Raw genomic sequence first — 26757 nt, 5'->3', positions numbered from 1 at the left:
GGTACAGAACCACAGACAATACATTCACTCTCGCTCTTGAATCTCTTCCGGTTGACCATTTGCCAGAATTGTTGAAGATTGAAGAGAGAAAAAAAACCATTGAAGACTGAGAGCAGGAACGAAGAAACGAATTCACACACTAACACACACACACACACACATGTACGCACAAACATTGAGCCAGTGAGCAGGAAGAGGTGATAAAACGGGAAGAAGGGGGCTACTAGAAATATACATTCCAAAAAAACACACTACTGCACGGTACCAAGGGAGAAGGGGAAACATTCAAGAAGGTGGATTCAAGAAGATTTCAACAAACAGAAACGGAGAAAAGGAAGCCAGCACGGGCTGCGACGATGCTCGCTTCGTGGTTCCTCATTTGAGCCACTCTAGAGTCTTGCGAGTGTGCGTGTGTCTGTATGTGTCGGTTTTGTAGGGTTGTGGTTTGTGATCTGAAGGATAGTAGAGGAAGAGCTGCAGCATTAACCGCCTGCATGAGCGAGACATTTAAATGTGTCACCGACAAAGGGGCGAGCCATCGAGTGGGATCACTTCTCGCATAAAACTTCCCGGATAAACACGAACAAAAGGCAATCAAAGGGAACTGAACTGAACGAAAGGAAGCGCTACTGTAACGGAGAGGAAAAGAGAGCGCGAGAGAGAAAGAGGAAGAGGGAAAAGCGGAAAATAACCACCACACCGGAAGGGCTGGAAAGACGGACGGATGAAGGTTGGTTTGGTTTGAGTGTGCTCCAGGCGGAGGTAGAGTTTTGCGCCCTGCTGGCGGGGACCGACTTCTCATTCGTAATCATCATCATCATCATCATGATCATCCTGCAATCAGTGTTGCGGGGCATTCCGTTCTCGTTGACTCAAGACATAATAATGGCAAGCAGAACCAGACCCAGGACCAGTTGCATCGTATTTAGTGGTATAAAGAATGGTTCACTATGAGGTCACTATGTGGCATGAGTGAGCAACAAATGGGCCGGTGTCTAGCGTACGGTTCGATCTAGTAGGCGAACCCGATCATCTACGGTCATGAGAGGTCCCCAAAAAACCCGGACAGAGGTCCGGTGCAACGCTACACTCTACTCATACTGCTGAGCTACTGAGCAGGCAAGAGAACGGATTGCAGACAAGAATCTGATGAGAATTTATCTATCTAGCTAGTATAGTGATAGCACTCAGCACAGTCTACGCATGACATGGCGACAACATGGCAACGAAGAGAAATAGAGAAGGATCGATGAAAGTAAAGAGAGTAAAAGTGTAGCAACTGGCACAAAGCACATACAGGTTATAAGGGGGAGTAGATGTTCTGAAAGTGTTGTTCTGAACTTGTCGAAATCGATAGCGATTGGGTTCGAAATCATTTCTGCTTTCATTTCTCAAATTTGGTTTATAATCGATCTTTTCATCCAGAAACACGAGGAAACGTTTGTGTTGAAGATCGTTGATTTTCGGTGGCATTGCGAAGTGTTCCGAAACACTCACACGAGGAAAATAGACGAGGCCGAAATGGAAGAAAGAGAATGAAGTAGAAAGATCGTAGGCGAGAAACGAACCAAAGTAAAGAACAACCGAATCAAAACGATCGACCAAATTACAATGGAAACGAAAAACTACTGTCTATATGACGGAAGATTTGTTAAGAGGAGCAGATAGTAGAACAGACCAAAAAACACGGTGCCATATACACGAACTACACGATATACACGATATACAATCTACGCAGGCAATTTGCAGACGAGGAAGTAGTGGTAGTGCGACCAAGTAGTAAACGACGATGAGGCAGAAAGAGACAACCGGAAGATAAGAGCACGCAAGCAGCCAAACGACGCGTAGTGAGGTGCTGTGAAAAGGGGCATTCGGCAGCGGCAATCGGCAGAAAAGTTGGATTAGGGCGTATTAAAGAATATCGCGATAGCATCTGGCCGGATGAGCTGACAAACAGACGAATGTCACCTTAGTTGTACGATGTTGAACGTTGAGAGCGATAGAGGCAGAGAGAGAGAGAGAGAAAGAGCGATAAAGAGAGATAAAGAGAGAAAGAAGGAAGGGAGAGAGAAATAGAGAGAGAGAGAGCAAAGGAGAGCAACGAGCTAACACGGTGGTTTGAAGAGGAATGGTTCGATGTTCGATGGATAGAAAATGCGAAACAGTTATGGCAAATGGCGAAATGTTGGCTGTTGTGGTAGATTTTGGGGGTTAGATAGGGGTGTTGGGGGTTAGATTGGAGTGGAATGAAGAGGGGTTAAGGGGTTGGATTTGGGGGTTGGTGTTGTGTGTTAAAGTAGTAGAAGACTAGGCTTTACCTGCACCAGTTGAAACACCTAAGCTAGCTGACTCTAAATAACTACTTCTACTTGGCAAAGAACCCCCCTTGGGAGGGACACCGGCGGTGTTATAATAATAATGAGGAGAGTGTGGTCTTTCTCTTTCTACTATCGTGTATGAAGTACCGGGTGGTGAATAATATAAACCTGAGCGTCCGCGTAGCGAGCTTGTGCTGTTGCCGATGCGCGTACTGCCGTACGGGCCGATCACGTCCTCGGCCTCGAAGCTGTTGGAGCGCACGTGACCACCGCTGCCACCGACACCGACACCGACACCGCTGACGCCGAGAGCCGCGGAGCCCGGGACACCGGCGACGCCAACGCCGACACCGAGCGCCGACCCGGCCACGCTCGGTACACCGCCGACCACACCGCCGGCTACACCGACACCACCGGCCGCCGATGCATGGTGGTAGATTGAGTTGATTGGCGGCGAGGCGGCCACTTGCTGGTAGCCGCTCCGGGAGCTCCATCGCGATGGCCCTAGATCGCACAGCTCGGCGTAGTCGTTCCCGGCACCCATTGCTAGGGGGTCTCCGCCACCGGGGGCGCCCCCTAACCGCATTTCCAAACACCTGCCCGCGACGACGCACGCCCGACACCAAGCCAGAGCACACCCAAAAAGGGGGCGCGTGAAGAAGGGGAGAAGAGGAAGAAAAGAAAACGTCAATTAAGTCAATCGGTGGTGGCCATCATTGAGAACGGGGCTGGGTCCGGGGTGCGTGGGACATCAAACACGATTTCAACTCACACACGCACACATATACAGATAGACACGATCACACGAGCTAATTAACTAGTTGGGTGAACTAAAATGAGCTGTTGTCGCATTGTTGAGAAGGTTCAAAGAAGACATGTTACAAATGTGACAAACGAGGTAGATTCCATTCCAAGAATGGCTTTTTGATTGACTACTAATGGTGGAATAGGTGAAGAGATAAACAACAAAAATGATCAGGTGAGATGAGCATGAACGGTGAGTAAATGAGGGGAAATTTGTCCCTTAAAAAAAGGTATCAGCTACAAGTTATTCCTATTCCCCGATCGGTTAGTTCATATCTGTTCGATTGTGTATATTATTCTTAGGTGATGGTGTTTGAAAGTAACGTTCTCGGATCTACCTTTTATTGAAAGCTTGAAATAACACGAAATTTAGTAAGTAAAAAGGGCACTTAAAAAGGAAATTAAATTTGTGATTGAATTATTCCTTGTTTAAATCCAAAAGACGAGGATGAAATAGTGCATTTCGTACTTTGGAACGGTTTTCAATCTGAGATCCGTCATTTTATTATCACGGCATTATTGTACATGAGTATTATACTAGCTAAGCATGCTTTGATAGCGTATCTTTTATGACCTTTCTATATAACAAATTATGAATCTTTTTAATTAGCCACGCCACTTGCTAGAAATGGCGTCAAAAATTTCGTTATGAAAACCACCACGATTGCGTTCATTCGAGCTAAAGTTTACGCTAATTATGGATACTGTAAATTGTATCCAACCTAATAATCTAGTTTCTTTTGATGACAATTAAATGCAACATAGAAAAAGAGGAAATTATATCCGAATATTGCATTCTGTGCCAGCGGTCTAAGTAATCTGACAAAGATGTCGTCCATCACCGCCTAATGAAAATATGTCAGTCGCTACTGTTATCAACTGGATGAGCGGAAAAGATTTATCATTTAGACAACGAACTTGTTATAACTCAGGAAACAGAAGGCTAGCGTTGTTGTGGCTACTGAAGACAGACATTTAAACAAACACTAAACCACATTTATGCAATTTCACTGCATTCCAATTGAGTTTCTTAAAATAATGTTTCAGGAACTCATTATGTTTGATATTGTGCACTTATTTAAGCTGAATCCGAAGATGGAATGCACGCTTGTAACTTCTACGCTTGAACGGAGCATAATAAATCATAAATGACATCTTCTCAGTACGCTTTCCAGTGCTGATCGATTGCCATAAAATTCTACCAACATTCAATGCTCCTTAAAATCGTTACAATGGAACATGTTGCAAAGACTAGTCGGCAAGACGGAAAACGCCGGATAAGCAAGCAAATGGTCCGCCAGACGGAAGCCAACATCAGGGCAAAAGCCCTTTGCGAAAAGCATCTCAATCATCATTCCGACTAAACGTAAGGTCCAAGGCCAAGACGAGGCTCAAGTTCTTGAGCATTCGGTCCGGCCCGATTATCAGCATCATCAATTGGCTAGAAAAGTGGAGTAACGGACTGGACTGGACGAAACAAAAAACCGCCAGGTCCAACCGCAACCACAACACTGGTGGTGACCACCAATCGACCAGCGTGGAATCAATTTCGGAAATTTGATATTTTTAATGCCTCCACGAAGGTAACCAGGGCCAGGGTCCAATACGGTCTGAGCGCGCGTAAGAATGAAGCCCACCGTATGCGTAACCATTCGTAAGCCTCTCCCATTCTAGGGTTGCCATCCATCCATCATCAACATCATCATCATCATCGTCGAAAGTGGAGTTACAGCACGCTTTACGCTCTTACGTCGGTGGCCCGTCACGAAATGTGCGTAAAAGTGAAGTCGGTTTGCTTCTTGCAGTTCCTTCCTTATTTGCTCGCCGTTTCCTTTTTATTAAAATTACCTAACGCTTTTACGATCGTGGTCGCGACCGTGCTCATCCTCATCCGGGGGCTCATTTTACCCCCACCAAGGGGGTTTACCGGTACGTGACCAGTAGCGCCATCGGGCGAACGACCAGAGCGAACGGTAAGGTGACTAAAAGCCAGACCCAGGCTCAACCGCAAACAACCACCGGACCAATTACATTATTGGTTTCCTCCGCTCCGTGGGCTACCACCGGACGCTTCACCACGACCAGGGAGTATTCGATTACATGCCGGCCACCCCGCGTGTTAGCGGAGGGCTTAGGCCCAGAGTTATGTGGAGAGTTTGAAATTAATTACTTGCGATCGGTATTCGAGCATAAATGATGCGATTTCGGGATGGAAGCTCGGGATGCACCCAAAACAATTCCGCTAAATTAGCCCGAGGGACCGAGAACAGTTTGCTGCATGGGCATTGAGTTGCGCGGAAAGCAAACGCAACCCCCAGCCTGTTGGCCAAACAGTGCGACGTGCGTGGTAATAAATCAATTCCAGAACCGAACAGAGCTTGATGCTTCACCAAACAGTTCAAAGGGGAGATGCAGTTGCAGGGTGCAGGGGATGGTTCATTGATTGCGTCGCTAATATTCTCACCTCACTAGCCACGCCATGCATGCATGCCTGGCTGGCAATGGCAGCATATTGTTTGCACAGTGAAAAGGCACACACAGCCAACAACTGGTTCCCTGGCACTATTTATCGAATAAAACAAATGCATTTGGATTTATTGGTAGAAAAGGCGGTTAGAGATATCGTGGCATTTTTGGCACTGGCATCGGCAGATAGTGGCACGTTTTTCAAAAGATGCCTCTGGATGGAATGTTGATTATGCGGAAGTGGCAGTTTGGATAACTAGAGTGCATTCAATGTATGGCATCGCTTAATGAACTTGAAATTGTTTACTTCCTTTGTTGGAATATGTTGGGATAATTTAAATGGTTTTCCATTGTCTATTGAAGTAACACGCTAATAATCTATTGATTATTCTAAGTTGATCACACAATATTTCACTATTTTCAGAGCTTTTGCTTTGCATTTATACTATCAAACTTTTTAGAAACGTTACTATGCCAACGATGCGTTACTAAGAGTTCGCAAATTGGTCAAGACCCATCGTTTCGTCCTAGGAAGCTGTGTCCAAATTATAATGTAAATTCATACAAAGAACTCTACTAAATCCCTCTTCTAAATCATAGAAACGTTCATTTAAAAGAACTCATTACTGATATTTTAGAAAATCTGTGAGCAAAGCAGCAAAATAAATTAAATTGATTTTTCTAATTGCTTTCTAAGCTATTTTTTTGCATTCTAAGCAAAATCAGTTTGCATTTCAAGCAAAGTAGTTAGTTTGCTTTCCAACCAAAATTCATTTTGGCTATTCCAGATTGCAAGGATATTCGGTCATTCGTAGTCAAACTATGGTCGGGAAACTATGTAGAAAATCCAACCAAATAAATTAAAAAATTGTTCAAATAAAACCACGTACCACAGTCGCGTCCGCCTGCTCGCTCGCTTCCACTTTATTATATGCCACGCAAAGCCACGTTGCACTTGCCCAAGTGAATGCTTCATTTGAAAGCTCCATTTTTCTAATCAAAATTTTCGATTTATGCAATCCACACAATATTGCTTCCAACTCATTGCTTTTGCACAGCAGTGAACAATAAATCCTCTTCCCAAGCCGCCTCCTCATCCCGCAGCGCTATTGGATAACGGTATGGATGAACGATGCTCGTTCGAACATAATCGAACGGCAAGCAAACAGTGATGGTTTCGATCGAATCGCGGGGGCCCCCTTTGAAGGGGCCATGGCATTTACACGAAATTCGATTATGCGCCGTGCCAAAATCATCGAACGCTTTTGTGAACGCAAAAAAGAGAGAAGAGAAATGGAAGAAGCAGAAGCGGCGTACGAACGAGTGAACGAAGCGCGAAAGGCATAGGAGACAGAAAGGCAGCAATTGCCCATTAGTGAGAGATGGTTCCAATGGCCAATGGCGCAAAGCACGGACCAAGTGGAGCTCAAAAACGGGCTCTCGGGCCGTGCAGCCGTCCGTCAACATTTTTGGGGGCGCATTGATTGAGCCATGTAAGGATGGCTAGGCATACCACCGGGTGGGCACTCGCCACCAAAGCTCCCCCCGCCCCTCGGTCCGGGCTTCCCCGCCGGGAGCTGATTCGGTGCCAAATTTGCTGGAGTAAATTTAATTAATTTTTCATCGACGTGGCGTGTGCGTGGCTTCTCTCTCTGTCTCTCTCTCTCTCTCTCTCTCTCTCTCTCTCTCTCTCTCTTTCTCTCGCGCGCGCTCTATGGATTGATGGCGCTTCGCGTGGCATGTGCGCCCGTGCCGCTTGTTTTACTTGTCTCCACCCCCCGGGGGAGGGCAAGTGGTCTCCGGTGGCCGCACCGACTGTATGCTAAGCCAAAATGACACACACCAGAGGCACAGCGGAGGCACACCGGGATGTCAAACTGGCACATGACATGATGTTATGCACGCGCATAATCAATAGACTGGTCGCGCGGACGCGCCAGATGGTGGCCGGCGGGATTGTTCTCCTTCGGGACCAATGAGTATGGGAAGCATAAAGGGGAGGCAGATTTCCTCTTTTTCCGGTTCTTTCCCCCCGGGGGCGAGAGAGTTTAACGGAAAGAATGAAAAATGGACGCCATGGGTCGTAATGACGAAATCAGGTCTCAGCTCCGGTCACTTAAAGGGAATGCTCTGCTCTGGGCACACTTCTTGGTCAGTAGAGTAGCTTGGATGCTTGCATGAGAAGCCTTTTATGGATGTATGCGTCGATGCTCCATTGTGAAGTCCATCCTGAGCGCATTTCTCGGGAGGGACATCATGCAACAGGCACACCAGTTATGTAGCATTAAATTGCAATACAGATGCCCTCAAGTGCCCTCAGTGTGCAGACGTTCTGTCGCATTGAAGGCACTCAAGAGGCTCTACAGGTTCGTCATTGTTTCGGCAAAAGGAAATTAATGCAGAAGTAGTCAGTAACAAGGCAACAGATCAGACAGAATTGTTATTTCCACATCTGAATTGATTAAAATGTTGAATGCTGCTCGCTCTTTGGTTACTCTGGTGATAAAACAAGAAGTGATATCACGGAGAGTACGAAAAAAAAAACAAACGGAATCCAATAACAATATTCCATTTCTGCTGAAGAGTTGTACTTAAAAATAATAAAATCAAGCTGGTTGAACAGACCGCACACAGCGAACGGAGTGCAGAGCAAATGCTAGGCAGATCAAGAAATCATACCAATCCCCTCAACCATTCCATGTTGCGCTCTCATGTCGTCGAAGCTCCATTTCACTCGCAATCGTAGCGATAATTCATCCAGATCCGGTAGCAACAGGAACAGGGACGCCCACGGCAATGGGTGAAACGGGAGCAAAACGACTTCACCGACCCCTCCCCTCCACTCGCTTCTCGATGAGACGGAAGTGATGGTAAGCCGTGGCGGAAATGAATGTGAAATTTTCTGCTAGGATAGGAATCAATTTATTTGCCCTTTTATCAGCTCCGTTTAACGTTGATTCTACTCCACTGCTGCTTATCTCTGCTTCGCCATCGCCATCGCCGGCACTGCCTATGCGCAATGCTGGCGGAATATACGGAGCCATACATCGGTGTGAACGTGGGTTTGATGGTGTGTGTGTGAAGGGGGAAAGAGAAAATGCATCCGTTTTTTTCATCCGTACTTCATCTCTTTCTTTCATGTTTCATTTCGATCAATCAACCCGCAAGCAGGAAAAAGAAGGATTCGAGCATAATTTCCCATCTACCACCTGCTGGTCCCGCCAGTGTGAACTACGATGGCGATAGTAGTTCGTCCAAGGCATAAAGCAAGAAAGAATAGAGCGAGAGTGAGAAAAAAAGCACGATAGGAGGCGGTTAATAGTGGCCGGTGCCCCGTTGCACCATCGCCTGCAACTCAACTGCACAGCCCACACACACACACACACACGCTTGCGCACGCTGCATCGATTGCATGTTCGCTTCGGTTTCCTTCATTCATTAGTTCCCAGGATTCGTTTGATGTTCGTGTGCTGTTCGAACCCCCGTCTCGGCGGAAGTAAAGTTTTCTTTTCGCTATTTCCGGTCGTCAATTACAAAAGAACGGAGCGCGTGGGAACGAGCAGGAGAAGGGTTGCACAAAGTGTGTGTGTGTGTTTGTGTGCTCGGAGGCGCTGGAAACGAGCAATTGATTAGAGCATGATTAAAGAAACCGCGACCCTCGAGCTCGCCCTTGTTCGTAACTATGGATAAAATGGTAGAGCCGTTCCTGGGGAATGGCCGAGCGGGAAGGATATTACAGTTTATGCAAGTACCACTTCAGTTGATGGATTAGTTTGACTGAACCGCGATCAAATATGCCCAGCGCTATCATCCGTGAAAAGAACTTGAAGTATAATTTGCCAGAAGGGTAAATATTGCGGAAATAGCGACTGCGTAATAGCGAAGGCTAGTGTTAGACGCTCGAACAAAGAGTATACTTAAAACACGAATTCAACAGACTAATCTGTTTCCGTGCGATACGAAATTGATTAAAATAAGAAGCATAATATTAAATTCTTTAATAAATATTGAGAACACAAATAAAAAGCGAATATTGCTGTCGTGTCTGGAGAGTATAGTAGAGGACCAACAGCACGAGTAAGTTGGATTAGATTTGTGAATAAAAATGCCTGGCAGTGGAATTTGTTCCTTTAAAACTTGTTACCATCATGTTATTAAGCCTTTTCGGAATCCTGAATCACATGAATCTTAAAAATCGAGTTCGCATTATGATGTTCGCGCACCTGCTTGTTGTGTGCACAGTTCCTAACAATCAAACGAACCCTTTTATGTTATAATCACTCTGGCGCCGTTCCCGGTTAAAATTTAACAAAATTTAACTCCATCGAATGGAGCATAAATGCAATCCATTAGTGACAGATGGTGGTGAAGCGGTTGTTTGCATAAACCAAACCACAACAGAATGAAACGCTTTTAAAACGCACGAAACAAATAAAAGGGTAACAAAAGGGGAAATGGACAGGTCATTACGCTTTGCTTTTGATTTAAGGGAAGCATCGATGGGAAAAAAAAACAATAACATACAACATGTTCATATCATACTGTATGATGAGAGATAATTGTTTTCCTTTATACCGAGACCGGTTGTGGTAAAATAAAGCTCGGAACTGCAACCAGAATAAAATCGTTGCGTAAGCTGAGAGAGAGGGAGCATATGTCACATGAAAAGCATCTGTCAATAATATGGAAATGAATGTAAACAACAACTCAGCAACCTGGATCCGCTGGTGCAATTTATGTTCTCGCGTATTTCAAAAACTTTGCTTTTTCACAATGCACTCCACAAAGCATATTAATTATCTGCATTAATTTTTTAATTAAAATTTACCACCACAAACAACCAATTCCAATTCCTATTAGCATGACGTACGATCAAATAACATACTGGACGCGGTACAATGTAACGCAACAAACGGGCATAGGTGGTGCCCTCGATCTTATTATCCAAGTGGCTGGCTGCTCCCACTCTATTGTGTGTAATCTATTTCGTATCATCGACAATGACAGCTGCTTGCTTGGTCGGGAACGCAAACACGCACCCGCGTGATGGTGTTGTGCGCGGGTGTGTCCTGCGCTGAACACGCACGCACAGCCAGCGTGACCCAGCCAACTGGTTGGCTCCGGACCCAACAACAGGTTATCGGCAATGAGTTGCAGAATTCTGCCCCTCCCCCTTAACCCACATCAGCTGATGATTTCGACGAAATGTCGGCCAAAAACCACGGAATTATTCACGAAAATTGGCATCACTCAGCAGCGGTGCTGTTCCTGGCGCTGGTGGAAATGTTTCGACTCATCGTCCCCGGGACCACGGTCCGGATGACGCGTGAACCGATCATGGGATCATGAGTAGTTTGGAGTTGCATGACGACTATACTACCACCTCGCCCATTACCCAGCATTTTCCACTCCTCATCTCATCGCGGTGCGACTTTTGCTCGCTTGGTTTTTCTGCCGAACACCATGGTTTTCCGTTTTTGCTTTCTGCCACGGAACCAATTGTGGCCATGGCGTTTGACTGCGCCCGCCCGAATCGGAGACGCGTTGTTATTGAATTTCCTTTTCAATTTCCACACATCGTAAATTTCAATTAATAGCTTCTGCATACTGGGACAGGCAGCAGTAGCCGCAACCGCAGCAGCGAGAGTCGCGCAAGATGGGCACTGGGGTGCTGATGCCGGTTGCCGGTCGGTGCTCAAGGTTTGGCAGGGCACTACATATACACTTCGTCAGGCGCCCCCAGGTAAAGGTGGGCATGCGAGCCAAGGCCCTCTTCAACGCCAATGGTCGTTACGCGCGGTATGGGTTGTGGAGTACAGTGTCCGTGTGTCCGTGTCCGTGTCCATGTGGCATAAAAGACCAATTTCGCATGCAGCTACCGACAGACTGTGTACAGTGTTGTGTTGGGTTGCCGCGTTGCTGCTGCGAGCATGAAGATTGAGTAATGCGCCCAAAGGAGAGTGGCCGGCGAAGGACTCGAAGTGGGGAGGGGTCGTGTTAAAACGAAGTACCGCAACTCTTGTCCCAAATTAGCAGGTACGAGATATGTAGCATGAAACGCCCGAGGGCTGCGGCAAACGGCGATTTATGGTCGGGTGATTATAACATTAGCGATTAATAGTGTAATTTGAAGCATTTTGCTTTTCGAAACACTCCTGCTCACGGTTTGTCATACAAACCGGTCGACGAGGGCGGCTTCCCGTGAGTCATGCGGTAATAAAAGGATTGCCTCCCTGTTTTTGTACGGAAATTTGGAATGAAGAAGCGAATAGGAAAACTGTACGATTTTTGAATTGAGATCTAGTTCAAGCATCGTACAGTTTGTAACGCAATCGATGTTAAGTTTGTGGAAGTTAAGAAAAGACAAAGAAAAATTGATTAAAAAACGATTATAGGGTAATCATAAGATAAGTTGTATTTGAATCGCTTTACATATTAATTTGGAATGTTGAATAAAGTTGGTATTCCGATAAAATTGATTCCAAATACGGAAAAGAAACTAAAATGCTTTGCGAGAATGTTCAACGAAGGAAAGAATACTGATATCCTCATGCAGAACTGGTAATCTCCACTATGTCTGCTTTAAATTAATAATAATAGCAGCTAATAAGATAATAGAAATAAAACGAATCGCTTAAAAACATTCGATGAAACTCTGCCAATAAAATGAACTGCAGCGTGACCTTTCGACTGCATGGACAGGAGGAGTCCAGAAATAGAGCAAACATAAAAGAAAAGAAAACAATCCTGATAGGTGCTCCCCAACTAAACTTTCACGAAGCAGACAGAAAAGAAACAATTAAAAAGAGATTCAGCATTCTGCTAGAACCGATCCGAGCACGGCAACCACCAAATAACGTCGGTTGCCAATTGAATCGGTGAGGATCAGCACGGACCAGGGGCCCCCCGTCGCGTTGCGTCGCGTTGCGGCCGAGAGAGGGACCGAAACCGGGACACAATTTCAAAACCCGAACGCAAACCAAACGCTTGTGACACCTGGCCCTAATGACGCAGATAACCAGACGACACGTGACCCAGCCCAAAACATGGGCCCGAAATGGGCGGGATACCATCACCACACCACACCACACCACGCGACTCGTGACCGCGCGTTCCGTGGTAGTAGTCAACCTGCCAATTGCGTTCACCACCGCCATCGGATCGGATTCGGTTTCGGTTTTTTTTATTCCGGTTTGGCACCGAGCAAACCACCGAGAATTTTCTTTGGCGGCCTCTCTCCTCTTCTCTTTAGTAGCTAGTTCTTCTTTTCCAGTGTTACCACTCGTCCTGGGGTACAACGGGCATGTCACTGTGGCTGTACAAGAGGGTGTTCGTGGTGACCATGATAAGGTGCAGCACCTCCCTCTCGGTTGTAGTTGGCGTAGAGACACACGGGACTGGTGGTGGTACTGGTACTGGTGGCTTTGAATAATGCTTGTGTAGTGTTTGTTGTTGTTGTTGGGGGCCTGGCAAGAACCGACTATCCGGTACCGGGCGCGTGTTGACACACCTGTCAGTACCTCTCACGGGTGTTCATGTTTTGGGAACCGGCGTTCATTTTCTTTTTGTTTTTCCCCTACACTCCCTTTTTCGGTTTTCGAGGCTTCGCGTTTTGATTATCATCCCCCACCATCACCATCATTTTGTCCGAGAGGGGGAAGGGGGTAACACGCTTGTCCGGAGTGTACTGGAGCATGTGGCGAATGACACACGGAATTGGCAAGGATAATTTGTGCCAGCGCCACACAGTCGGTCGGATAGATCTGTGTCATCGAATTTCGTTGGCCAAGCCAGACCGCGAGCAAGCTAGATGTATAGATGGACATATAAGGGGGTTGGCGAGCCTTTTGAACCCTCTCTGGTCTGGGAAGCCACTCTGGTAATGTGATTTGGAGCTCACATCGCGCGAAACTAGACGCTACCATCAACCGTCTTTCTGAAATGATGCCAAAGCCGGGGGCCTTCAATTCAACGCTTTAAAACTTCATTATTCCGAGAGGGTTCAAGGGAGCTTCCTCCTTTCACGGTTAGATAAGGGGGTGTGCAGCTGGCACAGGAATGTTAGAAGTCACAAAAGGCCTTTCTAAACAGATTCTTTCAAGATAGAGACTGCAGATACACGGGCATAATGATGAAGCGTAATTTAGTAAAACTATCACGGTGATATGTGTCTCTATTTATTAGTTGATATTCTCTGCTTCTCATCTATAAACAGCACCATAACACATTTACACAAACTGGTGTTGTGACATCATCATCAACACCATCTTCTGGCCTCGAACCATCCATCCGTCGGTTACTATGGGCACGCGCTACCAGATGACCTATTCCCCCGTTCACGGCATACTCTTTGCAACTGCGAACCCACATAGTTCGAAGCATCCTTCGTAAATGCATGCAGCAACGCATTTAGAACCGGGATATTGAAGCAATGCAGCTAAATAAAAAGTACACGAACGTTATGAAAAATGATCCGTATCACACAAAACAGAAAAAAAGGTAAAGGGTAACATTCTGAGGCAATAAAGGGGCCACCGTTTGGTTGGACGATCCCATATGCACCGCTGTACATTGTAGTGTAGCCACCACCACCACAGCTCCGCAGGTCGTATGACAAAAAACGAGCTTCTTCTGGCCTCTTTCGAAACGCGGCACCGGCACCGGGGTCGTACGGTGCGTATGCTGTAAATTGCACTGAAGCCATATTCCGGTCACCACTCCGGCCAACAAGCAGCCCGTCCAGAAGCGCTATATCGAGCGCATATATTAGCGTACCCGGTTCCCCGTTCGGTTTCCGTCACAGTTGCTGCTGCTGTTGCTGCTGCTGGTGCTGCTGTGTCGGCTCTAATCTAGCAGGACAACTGACACCTTTGGCTCATGCAGGGCCATTGGCCGTTGATGGTATTAGGCCCTGCTGTCCTCTATCTCCATTCGCTCCACCATCACCATCACATATAGTTTCTGTGATTTGTCACCGACTAAGGTGACCGCCGACGGCGTTGGCATACTGTGTCTCGGTACGCGTGGTCTCGGCACTATTTCCGCCCACGGGGAGGGGGGGCCAGGGGTTGCTTACTAGCAAGCGCAACCCCAAAAACCACGCTGGAATGGATCCGATGTGCGCCAGGTGAGCAAATAGATGAGAAAACAGAGCCTTCCGTACCCAGTGGACCGAGTGTGTGTGTGTTACGAAATATTTATGGAAAAATCGATGCCCACGCGGCACACACACACACACACCAGTGCTGGTTCGAGTCAATCGAGCAGTGTGCTCTTCCTAGCCCGCACCTTTCTCGCTCTCTCTCTCGCGTGCGCGCGGTCGTGGTATGCTTCGAAATTGCTTCCCATTACGCAAGGCGGGCGTGCGGACGGGCGGCCGGGCGCGCGGGTTCGGGGACCGCCTCGTGCAAAGCACTAGTACAGGTGCGTGAATTTTTTGGGGGCGAGGGAGAGACGATGACACGGAACACTAAGAGGCACTAAGGACGCTAGGATGCCGTTCTGTAGGTAGTTTGCGGATTTACCGTCACTCGCTTTGCTTTCAGATGTCACAACTTTCTTGACTATTTGCTTGGACGAGGGTGTTTTTGTATTTTTTTCCATTTTTTTTTCCCATGCTTCGTGCGGCGACCACCAGGCTCGGTAATGGTGTTGCGGGCCCTTTTTCTATTTGCGTCAATTGTTCACGAGCACGCACACGGCTCTCTTCTGCGGAGGCTACACCTTCGGTTGCGTTTCGCAGTTTCAGCTATTTTGTGTAGACTTTGTAGCGAATATGGATTTTTTTTAAAAGTTCATCTCAAATGAACCACAAATAACGTGTATAAATCGAACCTACAAAATATCTTTCATTTTCTTCGAATACTGATAAACGCATTTCTTGTTAATGAATAACTTGTAGCTGATTCGATTTTTTACGGGAAAATGGTACAATAATTTTAAATGGTTTTGCTTCTTCTTGTTTCTTGAGACTAGTTTGACTTAAAAAAAATTAATAAAATTGAAAATAAAAAGGAATCTGTTGAAGCCACTAACTACATGATGTGAAGCAACAGAAGAAGAACAGGATACGCATTGTGTGCGATCTCACAAATGAGCACCAAACCAGGGAAGCACCCTGTACAGCCTGTTTACCTTTTCTGTTAGCGTTATCCGAAATATGGAGCACAACAGTTGAGTAAAGAATAATCCATTGGGTTCACGCGTCTAGCTCAGGTCATCATCATCATCATCATCATCATCATGGTGGCGCACTAGAACTGGTCCTTCGCTAGTACGACCGAGCAGCAGTAAGCTGAACAGTAGGAGCAGTCGCAGCACCTTTCCAACCGATAACCGATGGCACTGCTACTACTACTACTACTACCGGCACCACCACCTCCACAACCACTACCTTCACCACAACCACCACCGCAACCACTGACACACATTCACTTCACGCACGTGTTCACAGCACAGGGCACAGCTTCCTTTGGGGCTCCTTCGGCGAACAGGGGAACAACATTGACGATCAGCGAGTTTGTGACCATTGTGTTGCACCATTCACATTGCGCTTAAGCATCCATCATCATTCGCCACTCGATCATTAATCATTAATCATCAACTACTACACAGCGAACACCCAGCACTCACTGGGTCGCGTACGCACCAAAGCACCATACACTAGTAATGCTTTTGCTGCTTATGCTGCAACCAAACCAAACACTCACACACTTCCTCTCTTCTTCAGCCATATCTTAGGCATTATTCACAAAATTTTCGCCACGCGCCAACCGGCCATACTGCATTCTACCTTTCTGCATCATCGTCGCACCTTTCGGCATACACTTTTTACACTGTTTATGCTACTTTCGCACGCTGCTTGTCGCTGCTATCGCTGCGCTTTCCCATTGAATCACGAACGCAATCTCACGACACTACACTTAATGGGGGGGAGGTGTCCACCAATCCCCTCGACTCGACTCGCTCGCTCGCTGGCTGACTTGCTGTGGCTGTGGATGCTGCAAATGGATGAGCAAACAGAAAAACGACGGCGTTCGGATAAGGATAATCGATCGACAAAAAAAAAACAGGGATAGAAGAGAGGCGAGAGGCAGCCCGGTTCCGGTTTTCCGGTGCGAGATGGCAACGAGGCGCATCGTTGGTAGCCCGGAGAATGCACCATGCACCGGGTGGTGGTGTCGTGGTCGTGGTCGTGGTTGCGATCCCTCCCCCACTGTCATTTACGTCATCCAGGAATGGAGCCCAGGAACCCACAGTATAGGAAGCAATTACGATAAACGGCCTGCAAGGAGTCCCCTTTTGTAGGGTTGTCTTCTCTTCGCTGGCGATGCACGTCAACCGAAGCAGAGAGAATGGATTGCAGCAAAAAAAATAAAAAAAAAAACCAAAAAACAGGAGAGCATCAAAGGGAGTGCCTTGAAACGGGCATGGACGGGATGATATCTTGGCGGTTCCGGTTTCTACATCGTAGGAGCCGTAGCTAGACGATACGATAACCGATAACGGTCCGGGGCGAGCAGCAAGTGAACTTGAAACCACGAAACGGTGCAGTTTCTTGGTTTTGCAATAATTAAATGCAGCTTCCCTAGCAGTCTTATCAACATGCCGGAACCCTCGATGGACTCGATGGATTCCAATGTTCCAAATAGCCACACGCGAAGAAGGTAGGTGGTTTTTTGATGATCCGCTTCATTCACTTTCTGGCTCATTGACACAGTTTTAATCTGTCGATGCGGCGCAAAAACAGGATATCCCGCACACACACACACACACGCACACGCGCGCACACAAAGAAGACACTGGTTCGCCCTCGTATCGACGTGCAGCAAGCTTACACACGTCAGCAGCATCCTCTTTTACTGCTGCCAAGCTTCCGATGGGCGCGATAGCACGGAGCTTCTGGAGCCACGTCTGGAGCAGCGAATAGCGGGCGAACTCCCACGGACATCGCCACGGATGACCTGTTTCGGCAAATTTCCTTCGCTCGTCGCTTGGCCTTGAGAATGCTGCTGCTGCTCCCGGTGGTGCTGCTGCTGCTGCTGCTGCTGCGCTTTACAACGCAGGCCGAGGCCGGACCAGATGAAGATGATGTGGCGTGACCTTAAACAAGGTGAGAGGCGGAGCAGCATGCCATGGAGGAGCCACCGATACTGTGAGAAGCATCGCAAACCTTGGAACCACGCAGCAACAGTCCTCTGCCACTACTCTGGTGGCGCTACTTGGCACAGTTACGGAAAATGTCACGGACACTACTGCTACTCACACACACACATACACACGAGCACACGCGCAAGCACACGTTAGACTCCCTGAACACTTCCGGGGAAAGGAACACAAAGCAGGAACAGGACCTACGGGTTGTGGCACAACCGCGAAAGAAGCGTTTTGGAGCGAAGATTCGAAGATTCGATCCACGAGCTGCGTTCAGCAGACGCAGAGCTACAGCAGAGTCCTCAGCACATCACAGTAAGCGCTTTTGTGCCCCAACCAGAGCCTACTAGGCTCGAATGGAGCCTTTCCCGACGAGTCCGGCCGTGTGTTTGCGTGCGTGCTTGCGTGCGCTGCATCTTTGTGATCACACCCACCACCACCACAGCGCACCTCGTGGCCTCACTACTTTCGCTGTCAAGGAAGTGGTACCCCACCACCCCTCATAGCCGAGCCCGAGTCGAGGTCGCCCCAGTGCGAACTGTCAAAAGCGCTCGCTCGAAACGAACGCCTGCGCCCTACGTAACTGCTCCCCATGCTGCTGCTGCTGCTGCTGGTGCTGCTGCTGAGCACTACTATCATCCCTTCGCACGCGTTTCCGCCCGTGAGTGTGTACGTGTGTCCTAGAGTGTGTGGGGGAGAACGCTCAGAATGCTCTCGGCACACGTTGTAGCTTTCTCTCTCTCTCACTCTCTCTCTAGTGCTCTCTATCTCCCATAGATCCTTTCTTGCTCCGGATAGCCCTCTCTCTGCGGCTCGCGGATATGCTGTGCTGTGAGGCGTTCTATTGCTGACGTACCGAAAGCGTACCGACAGCGTTCAATTCCGTTCCCTTGACTTACAGTCGATGTGTAATGACACGGTTGAATGAAATGAATCGCTTGAGACGTTCGCATTAAAGGTTCGCCCTCGCCCAGTCAAGGGCATCGGGTAAAAGCAGCGAAACGTTTCGGATTCGAATTGATTTTGAGCCTTATTCTTAGCGTCGCTTTTACCACTACTAGCAGTAGAAAGTAGCTTCAGCTTATGGCCGTTCAGCTGCACTGTTCAAGCCTTTTGTCGATTTTGTAAGCATCTGATCCAATTGTTCGTTTACAATGGGGACCTATTGCATCATATTGTAGTTTGAATGCCAAGAAAAAAAATTAAGAATAGCCTACTGTGTTTTAACCTGCTTCCTGCTATCTTGACGCAGGTTAAAAATCGATGACAACGACTGAATGAATAATGATGGGTAATTATGAGGGTAATTTTCTTCTACACCCGGTTTCAAGTATTTAGGCCACGTACTGAAGCAGAAACACGATCCTATGTTACACAGATAAGGGGGAGGGATGGAAATGTCAGGCGTTTTAAGTGTCGTGTCGTTATACAGTGGAATATCCCAAAATTAAACTTGCATTTCACGAAACAGTATCTGTAACTTTGCGCAAACTACTTTTAATTTACAAAAAATGCCATTAGTTTAATGTGTAAAGAATTCGAATGTGTTTGAAGGATCACTTGTTTTGTGTCTATCTTCTAAATGCTTGTCAAGGACATATCCATGTTCCTGTGCAATCCATTTGCCAAACAGAGGATTTGGAGCTATAAAGTTGTCATTGTGTTACGTCAAACACAATGAACAACCAAGAGTATTTACGAAACTCAAAACAACCATCCATTTATTGAATCAATTGAAAAGGACTGGATTTTTTTAATATTACTGAACTGAACACTTGATGCTGAGTGAATAATTTTTCACTTATTCTAAATATCCAAAGTAGTATAGGCTAACTAGGCCCTTACTATATAGCAACATTTTAAGCGGTAATCTAAGTCGCACAAAACCTTTCCTCGTGAATCATTCCATAATGGACCTCAAGAGATGATAACTCCTGCAAAAAACTTGATAGCAACGAGATTGATAACAGAATATTGAAGCTTGCCTCTCAATTATTTATAGTCTCAAAAAAAAAATTGTCAAAGTTCGTCAAAACCCGCTACGAATTATTGCAATAATGTACCTAATAATTACAAACACCCGCGAACAACACCGAAGCCATCCGTGCTTGCTTCCAACGTGCATCGGCAACGCGCCGCGGATGCTGCAGCAACAGCAGCAAATATCCAATTACTCGCGCCCGTGTACTTCACGCGACTTAATCCCTCTCATTTCCATAATTCCCAACGCTTCTGATTGAACAACTGCTGGTACTGTGTGTTGCACTTGCCCCGCCTGAGCAAACATTCCATGGATAATAGTGTTCGAGGGAGCGGCTGGTAGGAGTGGGAGTGACTGCAACAACAGACAAAACATGATATTCCCGTTCAAGGATCTCGCGCAAGCATCAGCATCACCGATAGAACGATAAATCAACTTACAATCACGATTTCGAACTGGAAGAATCCGAAATCGCAGGTGTTGACAATCGGATCGAAATCGTCGCGACCGTCATCGCGACCAACGTCTCTTGACTAGCATAAGTCCCATCAATCAGGGATCAGGGCTTCCGATCGATTGAATAAATAATTCGGCCAAGTCTCCAGGAGGCGACATACCATCACCATCACCAGCACCACTGGAAAGCGGACAACAATGCTCGGGAGCCGAGATTTCGCAACGCAACACACAATCGTAGCACAGGCTTATGTTGCTGCTGCTGCTGCTGCTGCTGATTAAATTTCATCACGTCCACAGCTCACGTCCGGTGGCCGAACGACGGTAAGGCGAGGACGACAACCCCCCCGTCCGGGAGCACGCCACCGGACCGCGAGATCGTCGCTCGCCGCGGATCGCGGACCTCACCACAGCACACAGCGTTTGGCACGGAAACAAGAACGAATTAATCTTCGTGAAATTATGGCTCATTTAAACATTGGCCACCGCGATTTGGGCCAGCGTCCTTTGGGCGCGGGAACGTGGAATTATCAATCATGTGGCAGCATCATCACGTCCGCACGGAGGGCAAGGCCAATGGTCCAACACACACACACACACGCGCGCGCGCGTGCACAACCCATAGACAAACAGAGAATGGGTCTCTGGACTGAAGGAGCGATGAAGACGAAATGGAGACGAATGTAGCGCATTTTCCATAAAATGGTCTCATTGGCAACATTGGCCAACAAATCAGAGCAGGCCAAGTCTGCGAATTGCGCCGAGGGCGCATTGTTAGCCTTCTTCTGCTCCTTATTCTTTGTCCTTTTCTTGCTGAAGTGACATTTCCGGGTGACTCCAGGATTCCAGCATTTTCTTCCCCTCCCTCTCTAAACCCCTCTCTGCAAACTTTGCGTCACCGAAGCTTGCCAGGAACACAACTCCACGAGGGAGGATCGATTCATCGGCAACGGCAAGGAGTGAGGATCGCACATCTTCCGCCATCGCATTGAACCGCGTCGTTCCCGCTACAACATGGACATCGAAACCGTGCGAAATGGAAAATGGAAACATTTGTATGCGGCACACGGAATGGAAATGTTGGCAGCGTGGGGTGCCGCTTAAAGTGGCCTCTCAATGGCGGCAGGCATTCACATCCCAGGGGCCGGTCGCCATTGTTGGCCGTTGCGTCTCTGTGCCATTTGAAACCTCTCTCTCCCAAAGCAATTTCCCTACCAAGCTCCACATACCGCGTGCGTTGCTGTTGCTAGTGCCGCTGCTCCTAGTGCCGAGAAGGTCCTGGACCTTCTCCCGGAGCGATCGATCGATCGCGTTGCGCCGCTGCTCACAACCCATCGTAGAGGCCGTCCCTGGTGTGCGTTTGCGGTGCGAGAAATTCGGGAAGGCCCGCACCCGCACACCCCACAAAACCGGTCCTGTGCCTTGTGCCAATATAAAACCGCGTAAGGACGACTAATTTATATGCTTCGAACGGGTTCACTCCTCCCTCCCTCCCTCCCTCACTCCCTTCTTTTTCTGTCGTCCATTGTCGTCGCAGCGGCTTTCCGTTTCCGTGGACCCACGAGAAGCCTTGCCATGCCCGGGGCGGTGATGGTCTGTGTGTTGCCCTCGCCCTCTCACCACCTACCTTTCCCACCTTTCGGGCGGTTTCGAACCGCGGGACTATTGGAGCTTATAAATTGTGGAAGGTTTTTATCTAGCCATTTTTATTACTTCACTTTGGCAGCTCGACCCACTACCGAAAAGGGGAGACCCCCGTTTGCTCCCTGGAACCCTGGACGGTCGTCGTCCTGTTGAACGTCGCTATCGTCGCACGAAAATGGGGTTGAAATGGGGAAGGGAGAGTGGAAGCGCAGTAGAGTGCCCCCCCCCCCCCCCTGGGGGAATGGGCATATTGGAATCGCGCTTACCGTCCCACCGTTGTGCCCAAGTGAGCATTCAAAAGTAATGTGCGACAGTTTAGATTGCCAGTGTGCCAGTGTGGAGCGCGTGCCGGGAGAAGTCGTGCCGGAAAAAGGAGAGGAGCGATTAACTGGCCGGTTCTGCATCGAAATGTTTCAAGGTTACGGTGGGGAATTTCGTGGCATTTACAGCATTTACATCGCGTTCGGCGTGCTTCCAAAGTGATGTATTACCACCGAAATTGGTTTTGAGGAATGCGCCCAGAAATGTCCTCGTACAGGTAGTAGAGGATTTTTTCAAAAAATTGAAAACTCTCTTTTAACATATGAGCAGGCACTCATGATGACATATTTACTTTACGGAATGTATTTTCGAATAAGAGGTTTTTTTAAAGTGGCGAATCGACAAAGAGATATTTACTCATCTGTACTATGCTCTAAAAAGTTATCTGTGCTAGCACAAATAGAGGCAAGTACCTAACAACACCTATTAATTATGGTCAGTAAAGCAACACTAGTGTGATGCATCAGCATACGTTGTGGTATTCAAATGTTTATACACTTCTAATAAGCGCTAGCTTAGAGTTGCTGCTTTGTTGTCAATTGTTGCAAAACTTCATTTCTATCACGCACAAGTTTCATTCCGGAAGCGTCAACAGCTGTTTTTACAGAACACTTTGGCATCAGCAAAACTCTACTACAACCGTTGCCATAACATGCTCTTTGTTCTGATCTGATTCTGATTTTAAGTAGCAAATTTGAGATTTCATCGATAAGGAAATTTCTGTTCCTGAACCGTCTGAACATCTCTAACAGCCATGCAAAGGAACTGCTTGTTAAACCCCAAACAATTTCAAGGCGAATGGCCCAGTAACTAAGAAGGCCATGCGTAACTTATTGTCAAGCAAAGAGAAATCCAGCTTTATATACATATCAAAGCGGCCTAATTAAAATAATCCTCTTAACTAGAGCATTTAAACAGTACAGCTGTAAGGAAACAACTTATCAATCCACGTGAAACGAAATCTACACCATATGAACTGGCACGTATTGCTGTCTTTGTCGCATGAAAAACTCCTTTTCCTCCGTGGAAAACCGCCCACTGCATTGCACCTTTCCAGCGAGTTGAACTGAAAGAGCAAACCTCTAAAACCCCATGAATCGACCAATAATCAGCTTTGGCTCGCAGGGATTCACCCAACGAGCGACCAACGCTATGGCCATTGCTATCTTTTCATCAGACAGTATAATGGGCTGCTTAAACTGAATGATAACAAGGCTGCTCTCTGGGTGGTCCCCGCAACCATCAGGCAACCAGCTGTGCGCCTAAAGCCCCAAACCCAGTATCTCCACTGACATCAATGTAAAGTTTGGAACGGGTCGTCGCTTCTGCGTTCGTGGAAACACATTTGAGCTGCGGTCGAGCAAAGTAAAATCGATTCCTTCGCTGGCAAAGATCACTACCATCAGCAGCACCACCACCACCGTTACCATCACCCTCATCTAGCCTCGCATAACCTCGCGACGCATAACCCAAAGCGAAAGGCCAAGGCGACACATATTCCACGCATACCTCACGGTATTAACCGAGGCGCCACATTCTAGTGTAGCGTGCCCGCCTGCCCACCTGCCTGCCTGTCTGTGTGCCGTGCCCCATGCAAAGCACCAGCGGCACCATCTCTTCATTAGCCGTGATTAAGGGACGGCTTTTCGCACCTTCCCTTGGCCGCACCTGCTCCAGCTCTCCGCCAGTGTACTGCTAGGGGGGTAAAAAAACGAGAAAAACCACCCCAATCCAATGCCTACTGTCCGTAACCCTTAGTCACACGAAGGCATACACGCACGCACACACACACACACCAGTAGGCTGCGAGAGCGGATCTAAATCATGCACGACCAACCGACATCAAAAAACCCCGTGAATCCGTTGCTACCAGTCTACTGGTGTTGTTGTTGTTGCTTGCTTGCTTGCTGGATGTGGTGCTGGCCTACTACTACTGCTGCTGCTGCCACTGCTGTTGTCCTGGCGACTAGTAGAAAGCTAATACTGCTGGGAGCGAGGAGCAGAGTGTCGCTATTTGGCATCGGATCAAGCCACACCAATACCACAGAACGCGCAAAGAGACAACGAAAGCACCTACATACGTCATCCGCGAGCAGGCGACCGTATGAGGGAGGAATTTACTAGACACACACTCACTCACAAATACACGCAAACGAGCGAGCGCTCGTTCACACACACACAAACACAGACACAAGCGGGGCAAAGGGCACAACGTAGTTACGTAGCCTACTTCGACGTTGACGTTGTGACGACGAGACAAACGCCCTTTAATCCGCACGCAGGCCGTCATCGTTCTTATACAACACACAACAGGACACGACTTACGTACACACACACACACAAACGAACGAACGAGCACGGCAACGACACTCCTCGCCTACACACACTCCTACGCAAACGCGCACAATAAAAAAAAGAAGGAAGAACCAGTAGCTGGCAAACGAATGGCTGCCACGTAAAAGCTTCCTCGCCACGACGAAGCTCTTTGTGAGGGTGGGGGCGGTGGGACGAGGTGGGTCACTCACACAGCGGCAGCCAGGTGGTGGGAGTGTTGGGCTGTTCACGAAGCGAAGAACGCGCCCTCCTTGGAGACACCCTGTGCACACAGCACACACACGGTCTGCGAGGCCCTACCTTGCCCTACTTCAGGCGCCCTCCAATTTGGGGGAGGAAGGTCCACAGAGAGATAGAGAGAAAGAGAGAGCGAGCGAAGGAAGAAAGACAGAGAAAGAGAAAGAGAACGAGAGAGGGAGGAAGCAGGTGGTGGTGGCGCCATGGCAGAGTCGTGACCCACCCGACCCGCCGAATAAGGTGGGCCCGAGAGGGAAAGCACATTTTTCACTTTTCCTTTTCCGTCCGAAGTCCCGTGTCACTCCTTGCTGACGATGGCTGATGATGGCTGACACACACACACAGAGATACATTGCCTTGGCTAGGCAATGATTGCTTCGATGATGACGACGACGACGACGACGACGACAGTCAGTTGGTGGAAGGAAAAATGGGGATTTTCCTCGTCCTTTCTTGGCGCAACATGGGCGCGATCGAGCTACGGAACGGGTTCAGCGGGTTCACACCCACCAAACACACACACACACACACGCGCACATGAAGCGATACAACGGATCACAATCGCTGGCACTCTGTTCCAAGACCAGACAAGACACAGGTCATCCCGATACGAAACGAGAAAAGGAAGGTCTCTTCGTCTTATGCATCGTTACGGAAAGGTCTAGACAGAAGAACCAAAAGGACCAAAAGGAACGTCGATTCGAAGTGCCTCCAGTCCTGTAACTGACTCGCTAGCTCGTCCAGCTCACGATAACAAAGGGAAGAAGGTTACACGCACGCACAGCTCTGCCCTGGAAGCGAACAGTGATGTGTGGCGATCGATTTGGCAAGCGCTGCGTGTGCCTCCCTTCATCTACAGGAGGAGGAGAAGGAGGAGGAGGTCCGGGACATTCGCTCCACGGGTGTTTGGGGGAGTAGTCGACTCGTGGGGGTCATGATCAGCCCTTCAACCAACAATGAATCCTTTAGAACAAGCGGATGACGCGTTTAAGGCATTTGACACTTTGTCCCATCCTCGAACGGTAGGTTCACAGATACAGGGGCACACACGCACACACACACTCACACACACGGTACTAGACTCACAGCTTGCTTGGGGAGCGACTAGACAGACGACTTGTTCACAGTTCAATCGTGTTCACCTGCACCGCGTTAAACTCCAGGATGGAAAGAAAAAAAAATCGAGGAAAAGCGACTCGGAACTGCGCCTCCTTTTTCCACCACCGAAACCACGGAGCGCCCTTGCCACGGAGCGGATGTCGTACCGTCGGTATGCTGCTTTACTTTGAACGTTTCACCTCGAACTGACAAAATTCATCATGGCCACTGCCTGACACACTGCTGCTGGCTGGCTGCTAATGTGTGCTACTGTGTGCTACCGAGCGGACATGCAGTGACAGTGAGTGAGTAACTTGCCTACTACTACCACTACTACCACTACTGCTGCTGCTGCTGGTGCTGCTATCGTGCTTGCTTTTCATGCTCTCCGCGAGCGTGCTCCGTGTGTACCGTCTGTATGGAGCGAGTTTTCCGGCCGTTTTCCACCCACCACGGCCGAACCGGGAGCGAAAGTAGCGAACTCGCGAGCACGAAGGAACATGCGTCGCGACAAACGGGGAAACTTTCGTGAGTGAGAACGCGAGAGATATGGAAATGAGCTGAGCTGCCGCGGGGGGCAATGAGATATCGACGTTTTGGCGAGAGTAGACGTGAGAGGATATACATGAAGAGATCTGTGCCTTCTGAATGTCATTATAGGACGCGGCTCTCCTGTTGTTTGCGTGTGTGCATGTGTGGGGGTATTGGTTGGAGAAAGTTCTCGGAGCTTCCTGGGGCGGGGTGGCCGCCACAACACACACACCCCCGCACACTGGAGCACGCAGGAGATAAAGGTTTGTTTTTGTAATACACGCTGACGTCCAACAGAGTGCTTGACAGGAACGGTGGAGCTTTTTGGGAAGGGATATTTTCTAGCCGTCAAATGGAGAAAATGTACCATTTTTACTCCAAGGGTACATTTTGATTACACGTCTGAGCAAAAGA

At 48.1% G+C, this 26757-nt stretch overlaps 1 protein-coding gene across 10 annotated transcripts in view; it reads right to left on the bottom strand.

The window, feature by feature from the left end:
* Window positions 1-26100, bottom strand: part of LOC125953409 (whirlin) — an 86445-nt gene extending 60345 nt beyond the window's left edge. For 6 of the 10 annotated variants that reach the window (XM_049682976.1, XM_049682982.1, XM_049682984.1 and 3 more), the window contains exons 1-2: window positions 15723-17202; window positions 2319-2914 (exon numbers count right to left, since the gene is read on the bottom strand). In XM_049682976.1, the coding sequence (XP_049538933.1) occupies window positions 2319-2904 (586 nt within the window). In that variant the 5' untranslated portion in view covers window positions 2905-2914; window positions 15723-17202. Of the gene's footprint in view, window positions 1-2318; window positions 2915-15722; window positions 17203-25800; window positions 25929-25979 lie in introns of those variants that run through there. The other 4 variants (XM_049682978.1, XM_049682977.1, XM_049682980.1 and 1 more) reach the window with 4 other exon arrangements.
* Between the last annotated feature and the right edge of the window lie 657 nt (window positions 26101-26757).

Source organism: Anopheles darlingi, chromosome 3 (genome assembly GCF_943734745.1).
Source record: "Anopheles darlingi chromosome 3, idAnoDarlMG_H_01, whole genome shotgun sequence".
NCBI classification, from domain to species: Eukaryota; Metazoa; Arthropoda; class Insecta; order Diptera; family Culicidae; genus Anopheles; species Anopheles darlingi.
This window is presented reverse-complemented; position numbering and strand designations above follow the sequence as displayed.